The sequence below is a fragment of the Martes martes genome, assembly GCF_963455335.1.
Source record: "Martes martes genome assembly, chromosome: 3".
NCBI lineage: Eukaryota > Metazoa > Chordata > Mammalia > Carnivora > Mustelidae > Martes > Martes martes.
The window spans coordinates 138,416,442-138,429,148 of record NC_137890.1 but is presented as its reverse complement, the minus strand read 5'-3'; the positions used below and the strand labels follow the sequence as shown (position 1 = coordinate 138,429,148).

At 33.9% G+C, this 12,707-nt stretch overlaps 1 protein-coding gene across 1 annotated transcript in view; it reads left to right on the top strand.

Moving 5' to 3' along the window:
- PSMD14 (proteasome 26S subunit, non-ATPase 14) overlaps nucleotides 1–12,707 on the top strand; it is a 102,974-nt gene that overhangs the window by 55,963 nt on the left and 34,304 nt on the right. Inside the window, exons 5-8 of the mRNA XM_080799328.1 lie at nucleotides 1,375–1,446; nucleotides 1,666–1,785; nucleotides 5,202–5,272; nucleotides 6,244–6,394. Coding sequence (XP_080655454.1) covers nucleotides 1,375–1,446; nucleotides 1,666–1,785; nucleotides 5,202–5,272; nucleotides 6,244–6,394 — 414 coding nt within the window. The remainder of the gene's footprint in view (nucleotides 1–1,374; nucleotides 1,447–1,665; nucleotides 1,786–5,201; nucleotides 5,273–6,243; nucleotides 6,395–12,707) is intronic.

Below are 12,707 nucleotides of genomic sequence, written 5' to 3'. Positions count from 1 at the left end.
AAAGAAATAATTTTGTATTCTTGTATTTAGAGAGAACTTGTTGTGGAACTTTTTATATTTAATGCTCCCAGCAAATATTATGACTTTTTAAACAAAAAATTTAAAAAATTTTAAAAATCACAGAATTTAGCATATAAATAGGAAGAAGCACAAAATACATAATAGACCTACTTACACATCTGAAATGTAGTAAGTAAAGTGATTGATTAATTTTAGTAAGTAAACCTTTAAAAACAAGATAGAATGTTGATTTATACTTTGGATAACTAACATTTGCTTTGTAATTTGTAATAGAGTTATTGTCAAGAAAAGGGAACTTTGAGCAAAACAGAACCTGGCGATTATAGGACACATCTCATTTTAATTTCCCAACTGTCGAGTATGGAAAAACAAGAAAGCTTTCTGTGTACAGAATTACATGTATAAGACTGTAGTCATCTTGGGACGCCTGGGTGGCTCAGTTGGTTAAGCGGCTGCCTTCGGCTCAGGTCATGATCCCAGCGTCCTGGGATCGAGTCCCACATCGGGCTCCTTGCTCCGCAGGGAGCCTGCTTCTCCCTCTGCCACTCTGTCTGCCTATGCTCGCTCTCTCTCTCTCTCTCTCTGACAAATAAATAAAAAAAAAAAAAAAAAAAGACTGTAGTCATCTTGAGGGTAAGGACCCTATGTAAAATACCTTGTGCCTCTGAACGTTACAGTCAAAAGAGGCTTGTGCTTTTGATGAGGGAAAATATAATGTCTCCCTTAACCTTTCTAAGATAGATAGTAACATTTGTTTTAAAGGTGGTAGTCAGAATTTGAAAGTATTTTCACGTTGGCTATACCAGTCAGCAGCCAGTTTGTTCACACCTGGTGCTCTTGTGTTAAATTTGTTGTATTGCTGGTGGGGAGGGCGGGGGGGGGTACAAATTTATAGGCGAAGTGCATAGTATGTTGTTCACAGCTCTTTTACCTAGGGATTAAAATCTTCTGTCCCCTCCCCCCAGCTATATCTACGCATCTGCCTAGATCCCATAGCCCTAAAGTGCATGCTGTCTGTAGCTGAAAATCAGTCTCAGATTGAGAAGAAGAAACATGTCTAATTGGTGCTTTATAGTTATTTTGTAGCAGAGGTAGCTTAGCATTGCTGAAAGGTTAATCTTTATGTCCATTGGACACTTGCCTGAGCACTAAGTTTGATTTGTTTTCCACAGGTTTGATGCTTATAAAGTTGTTTTATTTGTGTTCTACCTGAATAAAATGATATTTAAGAATAAAAGGATACTTGATGGGTTTTCCCAAAACTCTTAAAAACAATCAAGTTTATATAACATATAACTTGAATTTTAAATTCATAAATTGTGTGTTTATAATAATTGATGTGCTTTTTTCTAGGGGCCACCTACAGATGCTCCTGCAGTGGACACAGCAGAACAAGTCTATATTTCTTCCCTCGCACTGTTAAAAGTAAGTATTGAATAAAGATACTTGCTTTACAGAACTCTGTTGCTTTCACTTTTACTTGGGAATATTTATTATGTTAACCCTCAAACTTAAGTCGTTGCTCTAGGTGCATTTGTAAAATAGGAGTGTTTCATTTCCACTGAAACAAACTTAGGTTATTTAAAAAAATAAAAAGTACCAAGGATCTTAAAGCTTTTTATCTACCTATCTTGCTCTTTACAGATGTTAAAGCATGGTCGGGCTGGAGTTCCCATGGAAGTTATGGGTCTGATGCTTGGAGAATTTGTTGATGATTACACCGTCAGAGTGATTGATGTGTTTGCTATGCCACAGTCAGGAACAGTGAGTACTTTTTATGGTTGCCTGCTGTAAGTAAATGTGTTTCTTTTCTCTTTCCTTTTCCTATGCAAAATAATTTTGATCACATTATATTTTCTTTTCCTGATAGGAAGAATCCATCATAAGATTAATGATAGAAATTTATACCCTGTATGGAATTAAATCATTCATCTTTTAAATGCATCATGAATTCCCTATAGATCCACAAACTGAATGATGCTAACATTAAATCCCTTAACTCATACTTTCAGCTTTAACTAGTATAGAATATCAGACTTATAAGTTCGTTACTGTAAACTAGTAGGGTATTAATTTGAACACTCCATTCAGAAGATTTTAGAGACCCTCTTAATTAGACTTTTAATTCACATATGTTATCTAGTCCTCATGTTTTATTCCTTTTGATTTGAAATATGGTCCCCCAATTTTTGTTGGTGATAAATGACTTTAAGCTTTTCATATTCAAATGTTAAGTTTAAAGAAACCAAAAACTTGTGGTAAATTTTAGTTCTTTAGCCCAGGCTGGTAATTTCTTCATAGAGGAAGTATACTACATACAAATTTTGGAAGTCATCTACTTTACCTGTGTGGAATGCATTATGCTTTCTGAAGGGTTTTTGTTTTGTTTTGCTGTTTTGTTTAATGCATTGGACTTGTGTAAAAAGGTGTGCATTTAGATCTAAAGAAAATGGCCAAAAAACCTTTCTGCTTTTCTTACAAAAAGCTACACACATATCCTTCTCATCTTTTTGCCTAGAAAAATATAGTATGTGTATTGTTCTGATGGTTGTTTTTTCTGTAACATGCAACATTTCTCTTACTGAGCTTTATAAAATAACTGGATTAAAGAAACTGTCGTAAAGCTGTTTGCTTGTTTGCTTTGTTTGAGGCTTTTAATGATATACCTCAATAAAATAGATAATAGAGTAAAACAAGTTATATATATATGTATATGTATATTTTTAAAGATTTTATTTATGTATTTATTTGAGAGACACAGTGAGAGAGGGGACATAAGCGGGGGGGGGGGTGGAAGAGGGAGAAGCAGGCTTCCTGCCTAGCAGGGGAGCCAGACACGGGGTTTGATCCCAGAACCCTGGGCTCATGACCTGAGCTGAAGACAGATGCTAAATGACTGAGCCACACAGGCAACCCTATGTTTTTATTATTTATTTATATACAGAGAGAGTACATGCTGAGGGGTGCAGTGTAGAGGGAGAGGGAAAAAATCCTAAGCAGACTCCATGCTTGGCAGAGCCTTATGTGGGGCTCAGTCTCATGACTCTGAGACCGTGACCTGAGCTGAGATCAAGAGTCAGCCACTTAACCGACTTAGCCACCTAGATGCCCAAGCATTTTAAGGTTTTATTTATTGTTGTTTATTTGAGAGAGAGAGCGAGAGTAGGAACGCGTGTTGAGTTAGGGGAGGGGTAGGAGGAAGGGGAGAGAGGGAATTTCAAGCAGACTTCCCATTGAGTGTGGAGCCCAGTGTGGGGCTTGATCCCAGGACCCATGAGAACATGACTTGAGCCTAAATCACGAGTCAGATGCTTAACTGACTGAGCTACCCAAGTGCCCCATTTTTAAAGGTTTATTTCTTTATTATTATTTATTTCATAGAGAGAAAGAGAGGCCCCAGCATTTTAAATAGAGTAGTTACTACAGATTGCAGTGTATTTCTAAATAATGCAAAATATAGACAAATATGCAAATTTTTCTCCAAATGGACTAGTTTGTTTAGGTAAACTAATTTAGATCTGCTGATTTTGTCCACCTGGCTATCCATTGTGTTTATTTTGTACATTTGGATATAGGGAAATATTCTGTGTATTAACTAAAGATTTAGATTTATCTAAAGTAAGGCTATTTTTATATCTTAGGCTATTTTTACCTGTATTTATCTTTTATCTTTCATATCAGAATATGAAAAACATAATAAAGTTAACTAGTATTGCTGTTACTTGTGGTCTTTATCAATTATAATAAGGAGTTCTTAAACTTTGTTAACATTATATCCTTGTAAATACTTGTTTGACAATATGAAGTAGAAGATTTTGATCTTTGTGTTCATTCTGTGTAGTAGATTAGAAGGGTTTTCTTCTGGCCTGAGTCAGCTTTCTGTAAAGATAAATGTTTCTGTCTCATTCTTTCAATCTTGTGGTTTGTTGTTTTTTTTTTTAAACACCCTTTAAAAATGTAAAAAACCTATAGGCAACAGATTGTATACCCCTGTTCTTGAGGATGCTTTCTCAGTTGGAATTCAAATACTGTTTGTTTTGGTGGGAAGGAAGTGCTTATGTTAACTGGTTTATTGGGATAGATTAGAATTAAATCCCTGATATTAGAAGAAAGCCTTGTAGAGCTAACATGGCAGTGATTTATCATTGGAGAGATGACATGAATGCTTTTAATTCTTCCATGTTCTAGGGTTTTTTGGTTGAACTAGCAAGGTAATGCAATATTTAAAAGAGTTGGTTATAGATTGTCTCTAATGGGGAATGGGGGAAGTGGGAGTGGAGAGAGAGAAAAAAAAATTTTTTTACGATTTTAATTTATTAATTTGAGAAAGAGAGAGAGAGAGAAGCATATTCTCCGCTGATCTGGGAGCCCAATGTGGGGCTTGATCCTGGGACTCTTGGATTATGACCTGAGCCGAAGTAAAAAGCTTAACCAACTGAGCCACCCAGATGCCTTGGAGAGAGAGCATCTTAAGCAGGCTCCACACCCAGTGCGGAGCCAATGTGGGGCTCAGTCTTACAACCCTGAGATCATGACCTGAGCCAAAATTGAGAATAGTTCTAACTGAGGCACTGAACTTCCTCCCCTCCCAACCCACCCACCAATAAAACAAAAAAAAGCCACTCTGGGAAATTCATAAATTATTTTCCTTCTTTGAAGTATTTCTATTACTGAGGAAAAAGAAGACTTCAGGTTGTTGATTATTCTAATAGTTGAATAGTTAACAAAACTTTGGATGGGATGGAAGGGACATAGTGCTTATCAGGTATCAGAGATGGCATTTGAAAGTATGCTTGCCAATGTAGGTCTAACCAAAAATAGTTGGTTCAGTTATTTGGTATTTCTGGTAGTAGTAGTTGTGTGTGTGTGCTCACATGCGTGTGCACATATGGGTAGCCATAGCCATAAGTTCTTAAAGGATCCTGAAAACTGTCTTAACTCGTTAGCTAACAGCAGTTTGGTACTTGGCGGTTTTAGAAGTTTCATTAAAGTATGGCTTATAATTGATGGAAATGGGAATCAATTATCAGTATCTAAACCTAAAAAATTACTTTGGTATCCCAAAATAATATGTGTAGAGGATTTGGGGGTAGCTTTTTGTTCATGTAGAGTGAATAAATGTCTGTGGGTCTTTTTTCAGAGTTCTGAAAGCCAATTATGTTTCTTTCTGTCTAAACCAGGGTGTCAGTGTGGAGGCAGTTGATCCAGTGTTCCAAGCCAAAATGTTAGATATGTTGAAGCAGACAGGAAGGTAAGTATTTTAACTGATTATATAGAGGAATAATGGGAAGTATTTTTAGACATGTAGTTCAGAAATCTTGATGTTTATGAATATCATACCTAGGAAAAAAAGTCATGTAGTTAATGTAAAAGTATTACTTGCAATGCTATATGTCACCTACCTAGCTAGTATCTCTTTCTTCTAGAATCAGAGAAATTTGCCAATGAGAAAACTGCCTCATGTTAAAATTCCCAACCATAATATAGTAAGCTTGGGCTATCCTCTTTAGCATATGGAGTTACTGTCTAGACAATTGAAAGAGCTTGTATGTTCCACGTATTGGAACTGAAAAAGATTCTGAATATTTAATTATATTAAGCCTATGATTTTTAAAGGAAGAAAAAGTAGAATTCAAATATTCTTCAAGTTTTCCCCCCAGGTTAAATCTCAATAGTTGTCATTCTCTTGCTCAAATTCTTCTACTGTGGAAGAAACTTCAAAATTAATGTTAGCAAAAGGCTCAGCAGCTGAGCAGAACAGTGCAAATTGGTTTTTGACTGAGTTCCTAGTTCTACTGCTGGTTTAATTGATATTTAATCCTTTCACAACAGTGGATCCTGGTGTCCATTGTTAAAATTGTACTCTGCATGGAAAATCCAACTCCCAGACCTAAGGAGTTAAAGAGTAGATATTTACTTGAATGCTGAAAGGGTAAAACTGGCTCAGAGAAAGTGTGGTAACAAGGTGAAAAACTGAAAGCCTTATCTACCACTGCTAATGTGCGTCTCTTAATGATAGCACTCCTTTGTCATGCGTACTCATTTCCATGTTTTCTGGATAATATGGTGTATGATTTCAGTGTTTCTAATGGTGCTTTTTTCACACCTGTGTGTTGTTCATCTCTTCCTAATTTATACCCTGTTAGTGTGTTGTTTCTTTTCCTATCATAAATGTGTATTACTTGTTCTGTTCTGAACCGCCGAATGCCCTCTTTGTTTCAGGCCTGAGATGGTTGTTGGTTGGTATCACAGTCACCCTGGCTTTGGTTGTTGGCTTTCTGGTGTGGATATCAACACTCAGCAGAGCTTTGAAGCCTTGTCGGAGAGAGCTGTGGCAGTGGTTGTGGATCCCATTCAGAGTGTAAAAGGAAAGGTAGAGTAGATTCTGTCTTTATTAGCATCTACTGCCACATTCTGTTTACAAATACATTAAATTAAAATTTCTTTTGTTTGAAGCAGGATTCTTACACACAAAAAACCCCTGTCTGGGTACTTGAAAAAAAAAAAAAAAACCTGTACAAGTTGAAAAATGTGTCATCTTAATATTATTAGCAATATAACTACTTAGAGATTTGTTTCTACTTTAATCAGGTATTGTCTAATCATAAATGTTTATTTTTAAATTTGTATTTCATAGGTTTAGCAATGTTCAACCTTATTAAAAGCCTGCTGTACACATTTTATTAGTATTTTAATAAACATTGTTCTACCTTCCTTTATTTTAGAATGGTGAATTTGGGATTGGCACATTTTATGTATCTAGTTAAGGACACTCTGTTTTGCAGACTTTGTGCAGGACATATTCTGGAATTGGATCTTGCGAATATTTTAGACAATGAAAACTTGACCTAAACACTTAGTATCAGCCATTCGCATTTTTGGAGTGAGGACACAGATGAATGATTAAATATGCTAAATGATTATGAAAAGAGATTAACTTGCAAAGCATATTGGGTTATAGTTGTTCTTTGTTGAAATCTTTTGTTCTTGTTTAGTTCTTTTTTTTTTCTCCCTTCGTTCTCTCTCTTTCTTTCTTTTTTTTATTTCTTTCTTTCTAGCCCCATATGCCATTTTCCTATTTCCTGCCTCATGACAGCAGGGAGCAGCTCTATTATCACCTTCACAGAGCTGTCTGCAAATGTGAGAGGCAATTCGATTTTGCTCAACCACAGGGAGAGTGGATTAGAAAAACTACAGAACATAGAGAAATTGGCTAGGTGGTTACTGCTTTAAAATACTGCTGAGGTGTCTTGTTTGAGCATGTACTTCCATTGTAGTGTAGAATAATTGTTAAAAAAAAATCACAATACATTTATGGAATCCTTTTTATGCAGCTTTTACAAATAATTTTTAGAGCACTTAAAAATAAATATTAGCTTGCTATCATCTATCAGACTTGGAGTTTGCTAGTATTGCGGATTACATTTACATCTGCTCACCAGCTCAAACAAACTAAATATGGCTGTTAAACATGGAGTTTTTATCTGTCATGATTTGAAGTAGAACACTTTCTGACATCATATTATTATGATGAATAAAAATTGAGGTCTTCTCTAAATCATGATCCTATTACATATGATTTAGCTTTTCAGAGGTGGAATCTAGCCACAAAAACAATAATAGAAACCGAAACACTAGACAATTCAAAGTGGATTACTTCTGACATTTGCGTATACCTATATTTCAGTTTACTTTTTTTTAGCTAAGTATGTTATTACTTAACTGTACTGATAAAAAGAGTAGAAAATCCTTGACTTTTATTAGTTTTATGAATTAGAGTACAGTATAATACTTCTTAAATCTAATTCCTGATAATTAAGATACCTTTTTAATAACTCAAATTAACTCATTTAAGTAATAATTAACATTTTAGAAATATAACAGTTATCTGATTAAGTCTCTCTACCACAATATTTACAAAAAATAATTGAAGCTTAATGTTAAATATAATTAGAATTCTATTTTGCAATATTAGTGTATCTGACTTTTTATACTTGACTCGTGACAGTGGCCACTTTGAAAAGGAAAATATAAACTTAAATACAACAAAAGAAGACATTCTCAAAACAAAATAAATAATGTATTTTTAGTTATCTTGTTTATAGCATCTTAAAGGACAGTTTTATATTATATAACTGGAATTTGCTTTATTTCTAAATAAACATTATTCATGTTAAAAGAATGAATTTTAAAAATACACTTGTGTGACATGACTTGTCATCTGGTAAAATGTAGTTATTTTTTCAAAATAACCTATCTAAAATTACTTCATAAAATCATAGGTATCACTATCTAGATTTATAGTCATGAAAAAATAGTTCTGAAAAATTTAGTATACATACCTATCACTGATGATTCACATCACTTCTTGTACCTAGCATGTAGATTCACACAATTTCATGACCTGAATTAAGGATCCAATTCTTTCTCAGTAATGTAACTTCATCTATAGGATGTTTGAGTTTGGTTAAAATTTATGGTTCTTTTAGTGTCAGGACCTCCCAGAACTATGAGCCAAATGAAATGCTAGTAAACCCATGGCCAAAGTTTTCTAGTTGAAATATTAAACACAAGAATATAAGCTTATGAAAAATGAAGAATAGCATAGGATTCTCCCTCTCCCTCTCCCTTCCCTGCATGTAATTTATCAAAGCTGTCAAAATATTTAGTAAGACAATGATTAGATCAGGAGTTAAAATGACAATCTATATGTAAATTATTGAAGTTGAGACTGTTCACTTAATACCTCTTTACTGTAAATTTTATATTTTCATTTTTATAAATCCCAATATTATCTATTTTTGAGTGATTAGGTAAGCACTGAATCTTTGTTATTTCATTAATTCATGATGTTTGATTTCCTTTTATAGCGACTTGATTATATTTTTATGGAATTATTGCTGTGTGCCAGGTATTGTGTGATAAATATTTCAAGTTGTCTCATGTATTCTTTAGTAATTCTGGAGATCCCATTATTACTCCATTTTATCAATGAAAAGATAAAAAAAAATTAGGGTCAAAGAGATTATTTTGCCCAAAATTATAGCATTATTAAGCAGCAGAACAGGGATATAAATCAGGTCTATAAAATTTCAGAGCTCAAGCTGTTTTACTGACTCTTTAATAGTAGACAATTAGGAACTATGTAATTAGAGGAACTCGGGATTGGCAAATGAGTATTAGAGGTCATTGCAAGACTTTTTCTTACCTTATATAGATAGATATCACTCCCTTCAGTGTAAGTCATGATAAGGGGCTACGCATTTTATCTAAGTTCTCAATAGTTCACTGTGCTATTTATAGTAGTTACTACATATTAAATGATTTTCCTCATACAGTGTTTGTTGATTATTTTAAAAAGCAGTTTAGACAGACTCATTCCTCTCAGCTTTTGCAACATCCCTAGGACCAAAATTGAGACCTACATAAATAATTAAATATACTATATAATAAAGAATCCATAGTCCTCTGTATATTATGTAATCCTGTAAATGTTTAAAAATGTTAAAAAATGTCTGAAAGGTGGAAGATGATAATATGTATAATTTAAACGGAGAGTAGCTATATAGAAGTTAGTGATGAGCTCAACTCTAAACTTTAGTGAATAGTTTTTAAAATTCTGTTTTAGTTTATTTGTAAAATGTACATATTCAGATATTTTAAGCTTCATTTCTCAAGTAGTAAAGTGGCAGCCTCTTACTTAAAGTTTTGTTATCTTGTATATTCAGCCCACAACTAGACTTGATCCAGCAGCAGATTTAGAAGTTAACTTAGCTTATAATATGATTATACTTCTTTAGGGCAAAAAGAATGATGACTTTGTGCAAAGTTATAAAACTACCATGCAACTATTACTACTTTTGAGAACCTGTATTCTTATCACAATTTCTGTCAGTAAAATGTTCATATGTTATCTGCTAACTGGTAACAATCTTTGTGTTTGTTTGTTCTCTATTTTGAAAACATTAAAAGAAAAAAAAACACTAATGACCCTTTAGTCCATATAAATCTTCACACTGGCTGAATTTTCTTGAGAAGTTTTTATTCAGTCTGATCAGAAATAACTTAGCAGCGGGTATTTCTTAAGTACATATAATGTGTCTGTGTGCTCATGATTCTGGTATATAAAGTAGATTAAAACAACAGTCTTGGTCATTTTGAGAAGATAAGTCGTATACATTTAGTGTATGGCAGATAACATACATCTAGTGAGCCAGATAACATTCTGCCAATTATGTGCTGATAATCCTACATTGCATACTGATAGAATACAAATTACACTGATACTGCTTTGTTTCTATAACTAATTGTTAAATTGTTAAATACTGATAGAATACAAATTACACTGATACTGCTTTGTTTCTATAACTAATTGTTAAATTGGTTAACAATTGTTAATTGTTAAATTGGTTGCTAGAGAGAGAACTAATGCAACAAATACTTATTCAGAACCTTGTATGTGCCAATATGCAATAAAGTAGTACTTGTATAGCAATCATAGTAAATGCAAATTAGAAGAAGAGAGAAATTGGTATGACTGCACAAAATGAGTGATGCTTGAACTGAGCTTTGATAGGTGGGCAGGACATCACTCCGAAAAGAGAAATTTGTCTTTCTGGAGAAGAATGTAAAAATAATTCTATTCCAGGTGGTATACTTACTTACCTCTTTGTTAATGCTTTTTTCACAGATATATTAGAATGTAAAATGAATAGTTTTTGGTGGTGTTATTGTTGTCTTTATTCAGTATTTTGTTTAAAAAAAGATGGGGGGGCGCCTGGGTGGCTCAGTGGGTTAAAGCCTCTGCCTTTGGCTCAGGTCACGATCCCAGAGTCCTGGGATCAAGCCCCGCATCGGGCTCTCTGCTCAGCAGGGATCCTGCTTCCTCCTCTCTCTCTGCCTACCTCTCTGTCTACTTGTGATCTCTGTCTGTCAAATAAATAAAATCTTAAAAAAAAAAAAAAAAGATGGGGCTTTGAAAAGTAAATCAAATATAGGAGGAAAGAATTAGAGAATGAATATTATGAGCATTTACCTATTATTTTTCAGAGATTTATAAAGTTTTTTTTTCAGGGTAAGGGGGCGGGGCAAGTATTTTACTTATCCAAAAGTTTTGTATTAGAAACTTTAAGGTGGTGGAGATTTTAAACTACTCAAAAATAGTTTTGTCTTAGCTTTTTCTTCTTACTGTGAAAAAATACGTATCGTAAAGGCAGGCCATAGAGTAATGAAGAGCACAAGCTTTGTGACCAGGGCTTCAGTCGAATCCCATTTTTATCTCTTTATCTCTTCTTTATGGTATGACTTTGAGCAAGTTATCTAATCTTGAGCTTCAATTTTGTCATCTATAAATCAGGGTTTTTAGTACCCATCTCCTAGTATTATGAAGTGATATGTCGTGATTATAGTGTGCATGCTTTATAGGAGATGTGCAATAAATGACATTTTATTCTCAAGATTAAATTAATTGCTACTTAAATAGATTAACAACTAGCTTATTATTATTTTAAAATATAGGATATGAATATTTCTGAGAATTTTTTTAAAGAACAAGTCTGTAACTGTGTTGCTCACTTTAAGAAGGTAAGGGTAGGGGCGCCTGGGTGGCTCAGTGGGTTAATAAGCCTCCACCTTCAGCTCGGGTCATGATCTCAGGGTCCTGGGGTTGAGCCTCACATTGGGCTCTCTGCTCAGCAGGGAGCCTGCTTCCCCCCCCCTCTGCCTGCCTGCCTCTTTGCCTGCTTGTGATCTCTGTCTGTCAAATAAATAAAGTCTTTAAAAAAAAAAGAAAAGGTAAGGGTAATAACTACAAAAGGAATGAAAACTTGCTTCGCCTTGTGTTTTGTACCTCCTAATTTAAGAAGACTCTTCTGAATTAGCTGATTTTTTTATTGAGCACTTAATATTTTTCTGACATATTTCTCTAGTACATGCTGATGGAGAGAAAAATAAATGCATTAAAATTCTGGCATTTGAAATGATTAATGTCTCCCATCCAAGTACTAACCAGGCCTGACCCTACTTAGCTTCTGAGATCAGACAAAATTGAGTGCATTCAGGGTGGTATAGCCATAGGCTGAAGATAGTGAAAGATATTTAGAATACCTGTTATTCATAAAATTTTCTTTTGATCAGTATCCCATAAGGGTCAGTTAGGGCTTGATAGTCCTACTCTCAGATTGTATACACACACACACACCTTTTCTTCATCTAGTTTTCCAGATTGCAAGAGAAAAATAGAAAATAGGACACATAAAAATTCTATTTCCACTCCTAATATAGCTCTGTGAGCATACCCATCCAACACTTGGAACAAGTTTGGTTACTATATTATCTTTTGTTTGCTTCCTGTTTTACACTCTTATTATCAGAAATTGTCAGCTAGGAATGTTAAAGCAATTTTATGTTTGAAGTTCTAAGAAACATAAATCTTATACAGAACTAACACTTCTTAGTATAGTTCTTTTAATTTATAGTTTCTGTGTTTAATTTATAGTTTAAAGATTCTGTGTTAATAACACAGTCTTTGAGCTACTTTATTATTGTTTAGTACTTGTTATGTATTTTGAGTGATAGAAATCTGTTTCAAATTAATTCAAATTAAGCTGTTTTAGTAAAGATAAAGGAAAACCTTTAAAAGTCTTCCCATTATCTATAAGAAAATTATTTATTGACTTTTGATTCTG